At 55.5% G+C, this 17,040-nt stretch overlaps 7 protein-coding genes across 7 annotated transcripts; 3 read left to right on the top strand and 4 right to left on the bottom strand.

Moving 5' to 3' along the window:
- Nucleotides 1-206: 206 nt before the first annotated feature.
- N657DRAFT_326261 (GMC oxidoreductase) lies at nucleotides 207-2,487 on the bottom strand. The gene is made up of 3 exons (XM_062786827.1): nucleotides 2,194-2,487; nucleotides 1,822-2,138; nucleotides 207-1,762 (listed from the first exon to the last, which is right to left on the bottom strand). Exons 1-3 carry the CDS (start codon nucleotides 2,381-2,383, stop codon nucleotides 359-361), a joined length of 1,911 nt encoding a protein of 636 aa, XP_062642584.1. The 5' UTR covers nucleotides 2,384-2,487; the 3' UTR covers nucleotides 207-358.
- A 416-nt stretch (nucleotides 2,488-2,903) lies between these two features.
- Nucleotides 2,904-4,318, bottom strand: N657DRAFT_582933 (uncharacterized protein; the record flags this gene model as incomplete). Its single annotated transcript, XM_062789642.1, has 5 exons — nucleotides 2,904-3,405; nucleotides 3,457-3,845; nucleotides 3,906-3,973; nucleotides 4,039-4,075; nucleotides 4,133-4,318. The coding sequence occupies 5 exons, from the start codon at nucleotides 4,316-4,318 to the stop codon at nucleotides 2,904-2,906; spliced, it is 1,182 nt and encodes a 393-aa protein (XP_062642585.1).
- Nucleotides 4,319-6,311: 1,993 nt separating this feature from the next.
- On the top strand, nucleotides 6,312-7,478 carry N657DRAFT_684934 (lytic polysaccharide monooxygenase; the record flags this gene model as incomplete). Its single annotated transcript, XM_062796734.1, has 1 exon — nucleotides 6,312-7,478. The coding sequence occupies one exon, from the start codon at nucleotides 6,312-6,314 to the stop codon at nucleotides 7,476-7,478; it is 1,167 nt and encodes a 388-aa protein (XP_062642586.1).
- Nucleotides 7,479-8,798: 1,320 nt separating this feature from the next.
- N657DRAFT_650901 (uncharacterized protein) lies at nucleotides 8,799-11,268 on the top strand. The gene has a single exon (XM_062794055.1). It carries the CDS (start codon nucleotides 9,125-9,127, stop codon nucleotides 10,937-10,939), a length of 1,815 nt encoding a protein of 604 aa, XP_062642587.1. The 5' UTR covers nucleotides 8,799-9,124; the 3' UTR covers nucleotides 10,940-11,268.
- Nucleotides 11,269-11,593: 325 nt separating this feature from the next.
- N657DRAFT_326338 (uncharacterized protein) lies at nucleotides 11,594-12,787 on the bottom strand. The gene is made up of 2 exons (XM_062786828.1): nucleotides 12,567-12,787; nucleotides 11,594-12,510 (listed from the first exon to the last, which is right to left on the bottom strand). Exon 2 carries the CDS (start codon nucleotides 12,474-12,476, stop codon nucleotides 11,820-11,822), a length of 657 nt encoding a protein of 218 aa, XP_062642588.1. The 5' UTR covers nucleotides 12,477-12,510; nucleotides 12,567-12,787; the 3' UTR covers nucleotides 11,594-11,819.
- Nucleotides 12,788-13,208: 421 nt separating this feature from the next.
- Nucleotides 13,209-14,538, bottom strand: N657DRAFT_650902 (alpha/beta-hydrolase). Its single transcript, XM_062794056.1, has one exon. The coding sequence runs from the start codon at nucleotides 14,502-14,504 to the stop codon at nucleotides 13,275-13,277; it is 1,230 nt and encodes a 409-aa protein (XP_062642589.1). The 5' UTR covers nucleotides 14,505-14,538; the 3' UTR covers nucleotides 13,209-13,274.
- Nucleotides 14,539-14,750: 212 nt separating this feature from the next.
- On the top strand, nucleotides 14,751-16,386 carry N657DRAFT_659388 (uncharacterized protein; the record flags this gene model as incomplete). The annotated part of the gene is made up of 3 exons (XM_062794977.1): nucleotides 14,751-14,778; nucleotides 15,110-15,680; nucleotides 15,762-16,386. 3 exons carry the CDS (start codon nucleotides 14,751-14,753, stop codon nucleotides 16,384-16,386), a joined length of 1,224 nt encoding a protein of 407 aa, XP_062642590.1.
- Nucleotides 16,387-17,040: the final 654 nt, after the last annotated feature.

Genomic DNA, 17,040 nt, shown 5'->3' on the forward strand with positions numbered 1-17,040 from the left:
GCACTGACAGTGCTTCGATAGTTTGGGAGTTAAAACACTTGTAATGTTGATCATTTTTCGTCTTATATACCATGGTCATCAACCATTCTCGTCCCCTATGTTGATTCTGGTACCTGTGCTCTCATCTGTCTAAGCAAGAATGTTCTACTTAAGTTATCTCTTCACACCCGTAATGTGTCGTGCTAATCCCGAGTCACTTCCAGCCTAGAAACATGAACAACTCCAACCAAGCCCAGGCGGCTGCCTGAATACCTTGCCGTTACGACCATGCCTGAATAATGATATCCGCCGCCTGTTCATCATGGTCAGCAACCCGGTCAGTTTAACGTCTCTAACCACCCTCCACACCACCCGAGGATCAGAAACTCACCTTCTCCCCAATCGCATAGGCCGTCGAACTAGTATGACTCCCGACCAACAACGGCGCAATGCTCAAATCAGCCACCCTCAGGCCAGCAGCGCCATGCACTTTCAAATCAACCCCCACCACACCACCCCTCCCCTTGGGCAACATAGCCGCCGTACAGCAAGGGTGCTGAAACGACAGGATGCTCTGCCTTCTCACATACTCAGCCAGCAGCGCATCATCCGCCGCGACATCCGCCCCCGGCGCAATCTCGCTCGCGCCATATCCCTGCATCGTCGGCGTGGCGAGCAACCTCCGCAGAAACCGCACCTGCGCCAGTTGGATGTCGATGTCCACCGGGTTCGAACCCGCGCGGTAATCCAGCACCGGCTGCGCGACGTGATCGGTCAGATTCAGGCGGACTGTGCCCCTGCTGAGCGGGTGGAGCAAAAAGGACACGGCCGAGGCGGGCGCGACCGACGTGGCCCAGGGCGTTTCAAGGCTGGGGAAGGCCGGGTTGGAGAAGGCGTTGGCTAGCGTGAGCAGCTGGGCGATGTAGCCCGCGACCATGACTGGGGAGGAGCGGATGTCGGGCGGCAGGTAGGAGGCGGCGGCGCCTGGGGTGGTGGCGATCTGCCGGATGCGGTTGATGATAGCTTGCGAGTTGGGCGTCATGTGCGGGAGGGAGACGTAGATGGCGCTGTTGCCCATGGCGATGGTGTAGGGTCCGTGAGAGGGGGTGTCGTCGAAGGCGGCAATGGCTTCGGATTTGAAGGTGGCGTTGTTGGCGAGGTCGGCCGGGAGTGGGTAGAAGGAGTAGGGCTGGCTGTAGTTCCAGGTGACGGACGGGCCGCCGTGGTCTTGAAGATTGGAGCCGACGCCGGGCAAGTCGAGAACGAGCGGGATTCCGGCGCTGGCGAGAAATGAGGCCGGACCAATGCCGCTGCGCTGGAGCACGGTTGGCGTGTGGAAGGCTCCGGCCGAGATGACGACCTCGCCTTTGACCGTCACGTTGAAGAGATGGTTGTCAACAAGGGAGCGGACCTCGACGAGCGGAGGGCCATACTTCGGCCCCTTAGGGTACGCCACACGGACAACCTGATGCTTGACGAGGAGATCGTAGTTGGACCTTGGGACCACGTCGGCGTGGTGGCCGAGCCCGGCATGCGACCTCCTTCCCGTCAGGGGGTCCTGCGACGCAGGTACCCAGCAGATTCCCTCCTTGTCTCCACCAGCACACTCCCCTTGGGAGTTGATGCCCATCTCCTTCCACGCTTTCTTAAGAACAGGCTGATCCGCCCATTGGAAAGCCGCGAAGGTGGAGTAGATCGGGGTAGTGCCCCCATATGCGCTCACATCCCACGTGTAGTTGTACTGCTGGGCGACGGCTGGTGGCGGCTCGGTAAACGTCACACTCTTGCAGCTGTTGTCAGCTCATACATACAGGCACCGGCCAAGCGCCGAGGTTGACTCACTTTCTTGAAGTAGGGAAATATGCCGTTCCAATTCCACTTGATACTCTTCCCCGCAAACTCCAGGCCGCCGACGTCGAGCCAAGCGTCGTAATCGAAGCGCGAGCCACGGTCAAAGAACTGGCCGTTGCTCGCACTGCTGCCGCCGACCACTTGGCCAGCCATGACGAACGCTGTCTGGTTTCCCATATCCGGGTTGGGGAGGGAGAAGAAGCTCCATGAAGGGACGGGGTTGGGGATAGCCTCCATCCAGTTGGTTGGCGGGTCAAAGACTCCAGGGGCGAAATGAATATCGCCATACTCGATGACGAGCACCGTTTCTTCGAGGCTGTTAGAACAATGGCAGCCTGACATTGAGCATTACAGGGGGCGTACTGTTTGGAAAGGCCGCCGATAGCCTGTCGGCCACGGTGAGGCCACTCGTGCCTGCGCCAACGATGACAAAGTCATACTTGCTCCGGAGCTGCGAGACTTGACGCTTCACATTGCTGTGGGGAATGCTGGCGGCGGCCGCCAGCGACGCCAGGGCGGCGGCTGAGAGGATGGCCGCACTGAGGAAGCCCATGTTAGCAGTGCACGACTAGGTCTTCAAGTTGTCGATGGCCAGTTTACTTCTCAATGGGTTCATGTCACCCCAGGCGCTTTTAAAAAGCGCTCCAGCACCGCTGTCCGCCAGGGAGTCGAATCCTTCTCACTATCACGGGTAATCCCTAGATTCTGCCGGGGGCCGTTGGCTTGCTCGAGATGGCAAAACGGCGGGGTAAACAGCCCTGCTTACCCGCTGTGGTTGCTGCAGCTGAGGGCATACGGATGCGACGCTAGCCCGTTCAGCATTCCGGCGTGGCGCTGCTGAGGGGAAGCCAGGGCCCTTCTCTTCACTATCGGTCTGAGGCCTATATGATTCGCCACGGAGCCTGGAGCAGCCCTGGTCAGTGATAAATAAAAGCGTCCTGGTGCATAATCGTCACTTGCGACATCAAGAACCACAAACAAAGCCAGCAGGAGGGAACGGGCTGTTTTGTCGCCTAGAAACCATGTGGCGGTGGGTAAGGTACAGGAGGTACCCGAGTATCCTGGGTCTGTCTTCAACCCCTGGCATGCACCATTGACGGTTCCTTCAGCCAGTGGCTCGACTGCATCTCGACCTCGTTGCCCCCGGCAATGAGTTCCGCGTCCGAGTCCATGCCCTTAGAATGCACACCGTTGCGAGCGGTTTCAAGATTGACATTGGCGAGCGTTTCTTCCTGGGCCCAGGACGTCGCGGATGGAGGAGCAGCTGCTCGCGAACCTTTCTCCTTTGACTGTCTCCCAAACCTGAAGGCCTTGAGCGGCATCGATCCTATCGTCCGGGGTTGCTCGTCGTTGACATCGGTCAATGACTGATGCGGCTCTGGGAAGAAGCGATCCATCAAGGGCCCAAACGCCTTTGCCAGAAGCGGCCGCAGCGTCGGCATGCAGCCGCACACAATGGATACGTTCAGCTCGGCCGAAGACCAATTTGCGATTTGGATTAGATCCCAGGTCACATCTGGCGCGTTGATCAACCGATGGAGAAGGGCGGCGCGCACGATCGAGACGAGACAGACGCTAGACCACCGTCAGCCACACAAAGGAAGAGAAAATGATGGATTTACTCACAAGAAGCCCACGGTAAACACAAATAACAGGCCGAGCTTTTGGCGCAGGGGAATCGTCATGGCTGCCACAACGGGTATCGGAATGGCGAAAATCATGAAGTCGGTGATGATGTGCAAATAGATCACGGCCCAGAAGATTTGCTGCCCATGTCCAGTTTCTGCGTGACAGTACCCGCCGGTAATCGAGGGATCCCAATTCTTTGCAAGGGGTATGCACATGGTGACATGCATGGCGAATGTATAGACGTTGTACACCACCACGATCGCGATTACCGCCCAAGTCGCCTTGCGGATGTAGTCGTGGGTCAAGACGCGGAGATAGAGCAGAAGGATCGACATTTTGGTGAACCAGAAACTGAGATAGTAGAATACGCCCTGAAACCATGCCCACTGCTCGCTGTGTTGGCACATCAATACCCCGAGTGGATATGCTAGGTTGCGTGCACTCACTTTGCGAAATGCCATTACGTCGTCTGGGAGGAGGGTACTGAAAGGGCGCCCGAGACCGGCTTGAGCCTCTAGAGTGCGCCGTCAGTGCTCAGAGTACCTAGCCATGAGAGTTTGAACGGTCTGTTGTGCTCACGCTTGATGAGGAAAGTGGAAGCAAGGATAGCAAAGGCCTGGAGACTCGTTTAGTAACCTTAGTTTCCGGAAGCCTCTCTCCAACAATCACTGACCAGTGAAAGCAGCATACACCAATCTTCGATCTTGACCGAGCGAACGAGCCTGGCCCGCACATAGAAGCGCAGTCCGACTGCCACGGCCGCGATACCGAGCAGAACAACCGAACATGCTATGATGGTGGCGGACTCGTTCGCGTCATTGGCCGGGGCTGAGCGGGCAGCATCATGGGAGGACGACATCTGGCGAGACTGGCCCACTGGCTCGCAAAGGTGTGTGTGCTGACATCGAAAGGCTGCTTGGACCGACCATACACAAGGAATGGCAAGAACCGCCTTCTTTGTTATACGAGAGGGAAACAATTGCCATTCATGCGAGAGAAATGGAACAATGTTAAAGTCGACGCCCGCAACCTCAGCTTTTTTGCTTGCAGAAGCAAATGGCGCTGAGGCAGCCGTGGTTTGGCCAATCGCCGCCGTTGTCCAGGTCGCATTTCACACCGGTTTCCCCAGGTCAAGCATTGAGTGGCGCGCGGACCTGGTACTGACGGCCGCAGGAAGCTCTTTCCCCGGACGCCACGGCCCGCTTCGCGCCCTGTGCCGTGCAGGCGCTTGCACGACTTTGAGAAAGCGCGTTTTCGGAGATAGACTTGTTCGGGCAGTGATGGACCCTCGCGCAGAAATTCTCAATTGCTAATCCAACGAGTGCTCTCCCGTGTTGTCGGCTGTCAGACGCTGTCAGGCTCTCAGCCTGCCAACTCTCGTCACCCACCCGTCAGCAAATGTCTCTTTTCGACGTTACAAAAGCGACTGCAATGTTGAGGTACCTTGTACAACATTGAGTCCCAGTTTTTCGCCTGGTTCTAGAGAGACTACCGTATATCTCGACCTTTTCGTTTCTCACAAGCAGAGGTAGTCGATTGGCTGAGGCATGCTTGCTGAGCGATAAGGGTGCCGATAGGCAAGGGTTAAAGCCAATAAGTCAGGATCTTCCTGCTAGTGAAAAACGAGAAGCTCGAGATTATACGGTTATCTGAATGCAAGTATCCATCACCTCCTACTCTACCTATAGCTCAGAACACATACCCGACTGCTGTACGACCACCTGTCACGAAAGGAGGCTGGCGTGCTCGCTCAGCTCAGAACAGGCATGGCAAAACTCAACGGTTACCTCCACCGGATTGGAGCAGCACCGGCAGATCAGTGCGCGTGCGGGCAAGCAACAGAGATAGTAGACCACTTCCTCTTCCGATGCAGAAAATGGACGGCATACCGAACGGAGATGCTCGAATGCACAGACACCCACAGAAGCAACATTTCGTTCTACCTAGGAGGGAAATTGCCATGGGATAAGAGAGACTGGACCCCCAACATGGCAGCCGTTCGGGCAACCATACGGTTCGCAATGATCACAGGCCGCCTGACACGAACCAACCGCAGGCCGACTAAACCACCCAACCCACCACAACACCCCCAGCCCACACTCCTCACCTCGTGTCACGGACAGCAGGCACCGCTCAAGGCGGCTTCGTTCCGACAGAATGAACTCTGTATGGGCTTGGACGAGATCAGTACATATCTTGGGAAATGTATAACGTTAGTCATATTGTAAAGTTGCCCTTTCGGGTTATCCGTCGGGCGTCAATAAATTGTATTGTATTGTATATCATCGTGACAACTAATCCGCTTCAAGGCATCCATCATCACGGATCACTAGCATCGATTCATCATCAGGGCCGCCGAATGGAAGCCATGAGAACTCGGCACGGCATCTTTTCCCGGAAGATCTTGAACGGTTGTGGCTGAATCTTTTAGATCGCTTCTCGACAATCTCAATTATGAACCTGGCCAATAATATCCAGTAGAGACACCCAGCTCCTTTGTTCATAATTACTATACAGGAAAACCGCGCCCTTTTGTTCATTATTCCAAGGACTAGGAGGAACCGCCCCTCCTTTGTCACGCAAAGACACAGCGATCCTGGGATAGACTAGACACCGAAACAGCTGTGGTCTGCCATTGCAATGGCATTGTTCACATCGACTCTCATGGAATCACTGTTCACTGTTCAACATCTGAATGGAACTGTTTCAAGTTCAAATCCCAATCCTTCTTATCCCAAACATCTTTTGTCGATATAAAACGGCCTTTCCTCCCATCTAGCCAGGGAGATGTCATCCAAGTCTTAAGACCGCACAAATCTCAACGAGTCCAAACACATCCAATACCACCCAACATGGCAACCACTTACACAGCCCCCCTTGCCGCTGCCCTTGCCCTCCTCGGCATGGCGAGCGGCCACATGATCATGAACACACCGACTCCCTACAACTACCAAGGCACAGCCAAGCTCCTCCAGGTCGACCCTCTCGACCCGACCTTTCCCTTCCCCTGCCAGGGCGTGTCCGAGATCGTCTCGGTCACGCCCATCACGGCCGGCACTACCCAGCTGGTCAAGTTCACGGGCGGCGCCCAGCACGGCGGCGGATCCTGCCAGTTCAGCCTGACCTACGACTACCCTCCGCCCGCGGACAAGTCCAAATGGAAGACCATCTACACCCTCATCGGCGGGTGCCCCGTCTCGGCCGCCGGCAATCTCCACGTGGCGGGCAAGGACCAGGACGGCCGCGCCGACGGTCCCCACTGCGGCAACGACAGCGGCGTCGAGTGTATCCGCCAGTTCGACATCCCCATCCCCAAGGACCTGCCCAACGGCAACGCCACGTTTGCTTGGACGTGGTTCAACAAAATTGGCAACCGCGAGGTGTACATGAACTGTGCACCGGTGACCATCACGGGCGGGTTGGGGGATGACAGGGCCTTTTTTGATGGCTTGCCAGATCTCTTTCTGGCTAATGTTCCCGGTGAGTGTACCACGGGCAACGGGGTGCTGAATATCCCGCAGCCTGGAAAGTACGGCAAGGTGCTGGAGCAGCCCACTCCTGGAAGTGAGGGCGACTGTCCTAAGGCGGATGGTGTGCCTACTTTTGAAGGGGACAGCGGCAACGACAGCGGCAGTAGCTCCACTGCCTCCCTGGTTGTAATGCCAATTCCCAGTACGTCGACGACGAGTGCCTCGCTGGTTGTAGTACCCATCACTACCAGTACCACGGTGAGTACCTCAGCAACCACCTCCGCCACTGCGTCGTCTGGTTTCGTTACCCAGACCACTACTCCTCCTGTTATCTCCCCTGTCCCGAGCGCCACTTCGGGCGCCGGCTCTAGCTCCGGCCCCTCTGGCAGCCAGCCCTGCCCTACCGACGGCGCCATCATCTGCTTCAGCCCGACCTCCTTCGGCCTTTGCAATCACGGGGCGGCAATCCCGCAACCCGTGGCACCTGGAACGACTTGCAACAATGGCAAGGTTGTTCGCCGGAGTGCCAGACTTGCTGCTTTCTGGTAAGTACGGTGGTAGAAGGTGACTTCCATGGAGATGGAGGTATAGGGTAGAGTGCGCGAAGAATCTGAATTCCATTGTTTTATCTGGAAAGAAGAATGACACTCCAGTCCACCTGTGACATCAGCCCTAAGTGGATGCAATTCTGATCTTGTACTGCAAGCACATAACGTTACCTGCTATTCCAAAATAGACATATAGTTTACTGCACTTCTCTCGAATTGCTGGTTATGTGTTTCTTTAAATCAAGATGATCCGGTATCAACTAGTCGTAAAAGCCATCTCGCCGAGAACATTGCTGTTGGTGGACTCATATACTTCCCAGCACCCAGCCACCAAGCCCACGGTTCTCAGTTCGGGAAGGCTGGCCTCCAATACTGTAGATCAATGTAAGCCATTTTGGCGTAATGTCTGATTATGTCCAGTCCATGATTTTGGATGAAGGCAGTTGGCCTTGGGACTTCCCGGCTCAGGCATGGCTGGTGCAGTGCGAGTGTCCCTTAGGTGCCTTAAGGTACGCGTTTGTGTCAACAAGCCGCTCAAACAAATGACTCAATGCCCTGCTTTTGACGACTCCCTGCATGGTACGGTAGGATCCTACAATCGGACCCTGGTTTGTTTGTTAGCGTGGCACATGGCGGCCCAGCTAGAAAAAGGTAAGGGGAAATGAAAGAAGGAAAGAAAAGTAGGGCAATGGAAGGTGGAAAGAGTTTAAACGTAGAAAGAAAAGAAAATACCAAAGAAAAAGAAAAAAAAAGTACGGTAAGTTAATCAGAAAGAAGAATGAAAAGAAAAATCAACAAAAAAAAAGCACAGGAAGGAGAAAAGAGACAGTGAGTGCCACACAATCTTATCTTGTTTCCTTCACAAGAACAGCGCTAACAAACAAACCTGGGTTTGATTGTCATTCGGTCATCTCAGACCTTTCTTCCTCCTCTGAAATCTGCTGCAGCTTCGCTTCTTCGTTGATCACAAGAAGTTGTCGTCAAGTATGACGCTAGCAGAAGATCTTTCTGAAACCTCCTAAGTCAGTCTCAAATCCAAGCCGAAGCTGCTCAAAATATGAAGGCCACAATTCATCATTAAACTAGGCTAAATACTGTACCTATCATAAACCTGGGTCCGGAAAGAGAAGGTGGTTGAGGGCTAACACGCCATCTCTGTTGCCGTTGTAACAGCACCTCCCGTGGCTCAACCGGTTGTTCTGCTATGCCCAGCCAAGCATTACGCGTTTACTCGGCTGTGTGACCCTGCGAGACTTATCCGTAGATTTGTATGTTTGGTTTAGCGAGAAAGGATCACATCCCTGTCCCCATACGGAGGTACTAACACTTCATTGCCTTCTTGACCACACTCACGATGTGCAGAATGTGAAACCGGAGATTGTCCCACTTGCCTGGTCAAGCTTAGGGCGGGACGAAGGAATCCAGCACAGCCTCCTGGAGGTGGACGAACGCATACGTAGACACTCATCCTGAGCCTCATTTTTCGTCAGTTGAAGATGGCTCTTCGGAAAAAGTGCCTAGATGCCTCTCTCCAGGAAGGTATCAATATCGACCGCATTCCCTTCAACATTCTGGAAATGCCCACAGCATCACTAACTCCTTTTCGCCTCCGCCCTTCCCACTTTCATCCACAACATCAAACCCACCATGAGTCCCACGACATCCTCCAGGACCTTCTGGTCCATGACCGTCCTCCTTACCTCACCAGCCTTGGCCTTCAACACCTTCCTCCACACCCGCCAAGCCGACTCGAGCTTCGATTGGACCGCCATCACGCCGACCGCAGACCTGCAATACCACCCCTGCTACACCAACTTCCAGTGCGCCCGCCTGCGCGTCCCGCTCGACTGGTCCCGAACCAACGGCACCACCCCACCGCTCAACTCAAACTCGACCGGCGGCCCCTTCGCAGCCATCGCGCTCGTCACCCTTCCCGCCACAGTCCCGTCCTCCAACCCAGCCTATGCCGGCCCCATCCTCATCAACCCAGGCGGCCCGAGCGGGTCGGGCACGGGCATGGCCCTGCAACTGGCATCCATGATCCAGGCGCTCGTCGATGTCCCCGGGGAGCGGCACTACGATATCGTCGGCTTCGACCCGCGCGGCGTGGCGCTGACGACGCCAAGCGCGTCGTGCTATGAGAGCCACTACGATCGTTCCGCGGATACGATTCGCGCCGCGGGGTTGCCGAGCGTGGTGACGGAGCAGGGGTTAAAGATGAGGTTTCAGATGGGTAGGGGGGTGGGGGAGTTGTGTGCCCAGGCGAACCCGGGGGAGGAGAGTGTGTTTCGGTATGTGTCGACTGCGACTGTGGCGAGGGATATGTTGGAGATTGTGGAGCGGAGCCATGAGTTAGTAGTGAAGGCTCAGAGGACGAATGGGACTGCGAAGGGCTGTGGTGGTGGCGGCGGGGAGAAGCCCAGGCTGCAGTATCTGGGCTTTTCTTATGGGTCTATTCTGGGGAATACCTTTGCGTCGATGTTCCCTGGCCGGGTGGGCAGGATGGTGTTGGATGGGATTGCTGATGCAGATGATTACATGACGGCTACATGGTCTAAGAACCTGATCGACGCCGAAGCTGCGATTGACCACTTCTACCAAACCTGCTTCGACGCCGGCTCGGGCTGCGCATTACGCCAGCCCACCGACACATCGTCCGCCGACATCCGCACCCGCATCAGCACCCTCCTGGCCTTCCTCCAGCAATCCCCAGTCTCTGCCATCCACAACGGCCGCCTCTATGCCGTTACCTCGTTCCTCATCTCCGAAGCCATTCGCGTAAGCCTCTACTCTCCGATCGCGACCTACGAGCCTCTCTCCCTCGCCCTCGCCGACGCCCTATCCGGCAACTTCTCCCGCATCCTGTCCAACCCAAACGTCATGCTCCGCGACACCCGCCTAGACGTCTGCGTCGAGCAGACTCCTAGTACTCCCCCGCAAACGTACATCCACTCCGAGGAAGTCGCCCTCGGCATCATCTGTGGCGACTCATACTCCTCTTCCACCACCCACGACTTCCCCTCGGCCACCTCCTTGGTGTCCCGCATTCTGAACCAATCCGCCACCGTCGGCGAAGCCTGGACCAAAATCCCCCTTTCGTGCACCAACTGGCCCTTCCGCCCGACATACTCCTTCACCGGCCCGTTCGGCAGCCCCGCACCAGATAATTCCTCTGGCAACACCACGTCCGCCACGCCGCTGCTGATCCTGTCGACGAGGACGGACCACGCCACTCCGCTGGCGAACGCGTATGCCCTGTCAGCGCTACACGACGGGTCGGCAGTCGTGGTGCAGGAGTCGGTCGGGCACTGTGCGCTGCTCAGCTCCGTGAGCCAGTGCACGTATGGTATCGTGAGGGAGTATTTCCGGTCGGGGACGGTGCCGGCCAATGGAACGGTTTGTGAGGCCGAGTGTGAGCCGGCGATTCCGTTTAGAGCTTGTCCTGGGTTGTCGGAGATCTGAAGTGGACATAGCCTGGGAGAGGTGGAGAGACTTGATGAGAAGGAGTTGGAGTTGACATGATGGGTTCAATTGGAAGAAAGAGGGACTATGTGAGGGATGTTGTGGGATGGGGGGTGGAAGGGTTAGGGGTAACTCGAATGCAAGGGCTCCAGTATAGAATCTGTAGAGTACATGTAAGACAGAGTCGTGTCTAGCTCGATGTGAGTGGCACCAAGAGGTACTTTTGATTGATGACCTTTCTATTAGTCAACGGTACTCCGAGAGAGAGAGAAAAACAACCAATAATCCGTCTCTGACGCTTCCAGTGCTCAGTGAGATGGAAAATCTATCTTTCCCGTGCCAAAATAAAGGAGATAAGACCATGAAATGGTTCCTTGCTCTCAGTCCCTGGTGACACTTGGCACAGCGTTCAATCGCTCGGCTGCCCATCGGCGAAGCAGGGGGGTGAAAGAATGCTTGGAACCATCGAGTTTGAAGCTGGACGTTGGCCCCAATCACTGCGGCGTTCCAGGCGCGCGAGTTGCTTCCCGGCCCATGACGCTAAGAAATGGAATCATCCATTTGCTCGGTGAGCAACAACTCGGCATAGTCAAGCTTCAAGCGTTCCGGATGCAGATGACCACCAAAGTCTTCAAGCACCTCCTCCCTGGCCTCCAGTTCGACGGTCTTCTGCCATCCCCTCAGATCCGCCTCAATCTCCTTCGTGAGTGCTCCTTGAGCTCGTCCTTCCACTTCTCCTTCAAGCCCCTTCCTAGATATCTCGTCACCTCCTCACCTCCTCCTAAAGTTTTGCCTTCAACTCTTCCATTGTTTTCTTGCTTCCATCCCTCCAGCTCCCGCATTAAGTCCGCCTTCACTCCCGAGACAGACTCCATTCCCGTCATCGCATCCCCAAGCAGCTTGTCGATCTTCTGGGTGAAATCTCGAGTCGCGTCGGAGAAAGTAGTCTCCATCTTTTGGCGTTTGGGATCAATGACCCGACCTTGGTCTCCGGCCGGTCGTTTGGCCATTGTTCTGATCTGATCGTTGTTGGTTCGCCTGGGTGCACGGCCATGCGCATAAGGATTCGATCCCGGCAGGCCCTCGCCATGGCCGTCGTATCGTGGTGCTCGCCGCTGAATGTGACCGAGCTCTGAACCATCAGCTCAAGGTCTTGCTTGAATTCACCCATGGTGGCGTACCCACGAGGCGCATCGCCTCGTAGCCGCTTCCCCATAGTGCTGATGTCTGTTGGGTTGGACACTTTGGTCGAATAGATGGCCGAGAGACACGGAAAGAGCTGTTGGACCGGCAGACGAAACAGGGTGCGGATCTTGGTCTTTTCGACATCCGCTAAGACCCGGACAGTTTGCTTGGTCTGCCACTCTGTGATGCGCTGCTCGGCGGCGTTATGCTCCTTCGCAGGGTAGTTCGTACCGGCTGCGGGGGTATTGTTCTGACTCTCTGTAGGCGGAGGGTTGAACTTGCGGTTCATGCTCTGTTCTCCAAAGATCTGGTCTTTGGGTCGATTCCCTCCGGACGACGACTTCTCGTTCATGGTTTGTTTCTTGTCGCTTGACGAGTTTGAAGGTCTGCGCACAACTTAGATGATCTTGAGTGGGTGGCAGGTGAAGGAAACGAGAAGTACCTTTGCGGACGGCGTGGTCTCTGTCTTGACAGGCAGCAATCCAGCTTTCGGTGGAATGCCGGGGACTCGCGGAGTGGCGGAACCCTTCTCTCGACTTCTGTACTGAACACCGTCTTCGTTGGTGTTGTTAATTGACATAGGTGTGTGCGAGAGGAAAGGCTGGGCGTTAGGAGGCGAGAGAGGCAAGATTGTAGACTCGAAGCTTTACGCTATCATGTGAAGAACGTGGACTCGAATGTTGTTCGGAAAGAAAGGTGAATTCGTGTTTGGGAACATGAAGTGCCCAGCTCAGGTCAAGAACGACTCCCAAGCCTGCCTTCTTGAGTCATTTTATAAGCTGGGATGAAAAGTAAAGTATTGAATCTAATAGTTTAGCAGATGCAAAATTGTGCGCTTTCAGAACGTTCATTTTACTTGAGTTACAGAGAAGGGTGGACGGAATTCCTACTGCGTGGTTCTTCCATTACTGCCATCCATGCCCGGCAGAGGGACTTGTCCCAACGTAAAGGATGAACTCATTAGCCACGGATTTAGCATGCTTCATTGAACTCTAGGTCAATTTTGAGTTGGACTCTGGTCACATTATTATCCTGAGATCTATTTAACATTGCCGGCGCAGGGAACGTGGCTTGAGAAGTTATCTTATTGATCAGGAGAAGGAGGAGTAAGTGTTCTATTCCCAATCCCATGTTGCCGTCTATTGCCTAATCACCAGGAGGCGCTAGATGCGCCATCGTCAGCGACGCTCGTGCCTGGATGCGTAAACGCTCTCAGTACCGCGAGGCTAACGACAGGGTAACTCATGATTCTGTCGTGCAGACCCCATTTGGCTATCTCCTCCCTGATGACACCGTTCGCTGTCTTGTGCTCCGCCGCCCACCCCGCCGGCCCCAGCATCGTCTTCGTCTGTTCCTTCTCTTCCTCCAGGTCATTGAACGCGATACCCTCAAGCCGGGCCGCGTTGACGGCATGCCAGTACAGCTGGTCACTGTGAGACCAAGGTATGTCATAGTCGTCTTGGGCGTGTATGATGGTGATGTGGTACCTGAGTCCGTCTCTGGGCGGCATGTGTTCGCATTCTCGGACAAAAGCGGCCAGCTTGTCTTTGCTCTGCCACTTGTGCAGGATGAAAGTGTTAAAGAAGGTCAGGAGCCGGGGAAACGGGGCCAGGGGGCCGAGGATTGGGATCGTGCCGGCGATGCGGTATGTCGCGGTCAACAACTCCACGTCGGCGAAGGGTGCGACCAGAACCATGCCGGAAAAGAGGACTGGGTCGGGTTTTGTGACGTAGTGGTGCGCCAGCGCGATTCCAACCGCTGTACCCAGAGACTGTCCGAAGATGACGATGCGGGAAGGCGGTATTCCAGCTTCTTTCATTGCCCACTCGGCAAGCGTGATGGCGTCGGTCAGGAGGCCCTGCTCTGATGGCGAGCCACTGCTGGACCCAAAACCCCGGTAATCGATAGCGACAGTATGGATCCTGTTCGGAGCTAAAGCTGACATTGCCCGGTAGCTTGGAGGTCGCCATCCGCTGGCGAGAGTTCCGGCGGCGCCATGAAGATAGAGCACAAGAAGTGCTTGTGGGTCATCGCGCAGGAGCCGGAACGATGTGCGGTCTGCGAAGTCCACTGCAATGCCTTCGGGCTCCTTGACGAGCTCCTCCTCGTGAAGCCGGTAAAGGTCCAGCGGAAGAACGTGCCAAGCATGTAGTGTCACACCATCCGACGTTTTGAGCGTGAAGGGCGTGACCTGATTTCGGAGAAAACCCCATTGCTCCGCAACGGAGACATCTTTGAACCAAGTCAGGGTAACGCCATGGAGGTAAATGGCTTGATCTTGGAAGAAGGGAATGGTGAGCAGTCCGAGAAAGAGGAAGTATCCGACAACCCCAACGCCAAGAGCGGTGACGGTGGATTGGAAGATGGAGGCAAAAGTCATCTCGCTTGACCTGCGATATGGCTTGGGTGAAGATGTCATTGCATGATTTCCGTTTGCATGATTCAAGAGCAAAGAGTGTGGAAGCCAGCGCAAAACAGGTTGGAAAAGTCGAAACAAAAAGGGCGCAGATCGTGCCACAGCTTTCCGTGTCATGCATCCAATCAGTGAGCCAGCCCGCTCTGCCTGGAACCAACAGCGCGAAGCCTGCAGAGACCTGTGGGGCTGGCGGTTGCGTCTGCGCTGCGAATGGAGGAGAAGCTGGAGAGCATGCAGGGTCACGTCTGCGACCAACCATTGTGATGCCCTGGAACGGCAACATGCAAGTATGTTCGAGGCGCCGGCTGAAGCCAGCGCACAACATGGCCTCGCTTGAGGCCCTGAGCTTCATTTCCCAACCTTGACACCAGTGAACATGACCAAACCTTCCTCCTCCAGCATGCCTTGTCGAGGACTCGGAGTGGCTCTGCGCCGGCGGGAAGTTTAACTGTTCAGGAACGCCATCGAGTACCCTTTCCATGCATGCAGGACCCGGATCATGGCGATGGCAAACATCGACCAACAAGCCAACGAAACCACCAAGGTGTTGGTCTCAGCCACACTCCAAGCCTCGGATGGGCGAGTCAGAGGATGGGTTGGCGACCCTGGTTTCCGAGGGACCTGGGACATCATTTGGACCTCCATCGTGACCGTCTTCATCTGCACCTTCACACTCCTTTGCTTGAACGTGCCGGCCAGACAAGACACTGTCTACATCCTGTTCAGGCGCCGAGTCCTCTGGATGCTCCTCGCCATTCTCGCCCCCGAGATCGTGCTCACCTACGCCGCTGGTCAGTGGAGTAGAGCGCGACACTCATTGAACGACTTCCACACCTCCGGGTACCCACAATGGACCATGCGGATGGCATTCTTTGCGGACATGGGCGGTTTCGTTCTCGAGGCAAGGGACAGTGTGCCGTTCCCGCTGAACGCGAAGCAGCTCCATTGGCTGGTGGTCAGCAACCACATCCCATACCCGAATTCCGATGTCGATGAGATCTGGGACAAGTCGAAACAGGACCGGTTCGCACGACTCATCACATCCTTCCAGGTCGGCTACACCATCCTTCACGCCATCGGCCGCGCTGGCCAACACTTGTCCATCACGGCCCTGGAGCTGAACACGATTGGCATTGTCGTGTGCTCCCTGATGACTGCGTTCGCCTGGCTACACAAGCCAGCTGACGTCCGGACGCCGATACGGATAGCGACCACGGCCAGTATTGCCGATATCACCGGAGGACGGCCATGGAAGACGACACCACTGGACTTCATCGACGAGAACGGTCCAGGTTGGGCCATCAACGTCCAACCCTTCATGCGGATGCCCGTCATCCCGCCCGAGCGCCCCATCCAGCGCATCCCCAACGACAGGTTTCCCATGAATCCATACGGCATCCAAGAGTATTGCCTCTGCTTCGCCACGCTCTTGTTTACGGCAGTCCATGTGGCTTTCTGGGACCATTCGTTTCCCACTACGACCGAGAAGGTCCTCTGGCGAGTCTCGAGCCTGATCCTGTTTGGAGTCACCGCTGCGTTCTGGATTCTCGAAACAGCGGCTTCCTGGATCCGGCTAGGACGGTGGAAGTGGATTTATCTCTGGCTGACGGACCGATCTGCATTGCCTGAGTTCGAAAGGAGAAGGGATGAAAAACTGAGGGACCAAGGCGCAAGAGAACCGACGACACTCCCGCTCGCTTGGGAGTTTTGGACCATTGGATCCGTTGCATTCCTCTATGGAGTAGCCAGGATGTACATGATTGTTGAATCCTTCCTGGAGCTGCGAGACTTGGATGCAACGGCTTACATGAACGTGAACTGGTCTATATACATACCGCATGTCTGAGCAAGTTGCACCATGGCGGTTGGAAAATGAAATTCATGATATCCAACAGGCCCGACGCTGCGGAGGCAAATGGCTTGATCTTGGAAGAAGGGAAAGCGAGCAGCCCAAGGAGGAGGAAAAACCCGACAACCCAGAACCGAATGGCGGTGGCGGTAGAATGGGAAATCGAAGCGAAGGTCATGGCACTGCCCAATGAACTCGCGGCAGGATCCAGGGGAAGGCAGGCTTGAGGGGAAGGTGTTATTGCATTATCTCAGGGAATGTCAGTGATGATAGAGGCGGGAGGTAGTTCAAAACAATCTGGAATGGAGCAACACGGAAGCTGAAGCAGCAAAGGCGCACCGTGCCCGGCTTGCCGTAGAGGGTGATTTAGAATTATGAGGCGCCGTACAAAGCACTGGGAGCAGCAGCATTATAAAAACAGGGTGTTGCAGGCTGAATGTGAGTTACTGTAGGTGCCTGAGGTGGCTGCCCCCTCATACCCCTGTCATACATACATACCCCTTCTGCAGACTCACAGCAGGGTACTGGAGTCAATACCTTTTCCGATCTGGAAACGACCAAGATCGGCGTCCACCCCGCAACCCGTCCGCAAGCACCCCGTTTAAATGTGACTGCTTCCGCTTGTACGTTCATATTGCCATGAGAGTACCA

Source organism: Parathielavia appendiculata, assembly GCF_033297405.1.
Source record: "Parathielavia appendiculata strain CBS 731.68 unplaced genomic scaffold N657scaffold_37, whole genome shotgun sequence".
Taxonomy (NCBI): domain Eukaryota; kingdom Fungi; phylum Ascomycota; class Sordariomycetes; order Sordariales; family Chaetomiaceae; genus Parathielavia; species Parathielavia appendiculata.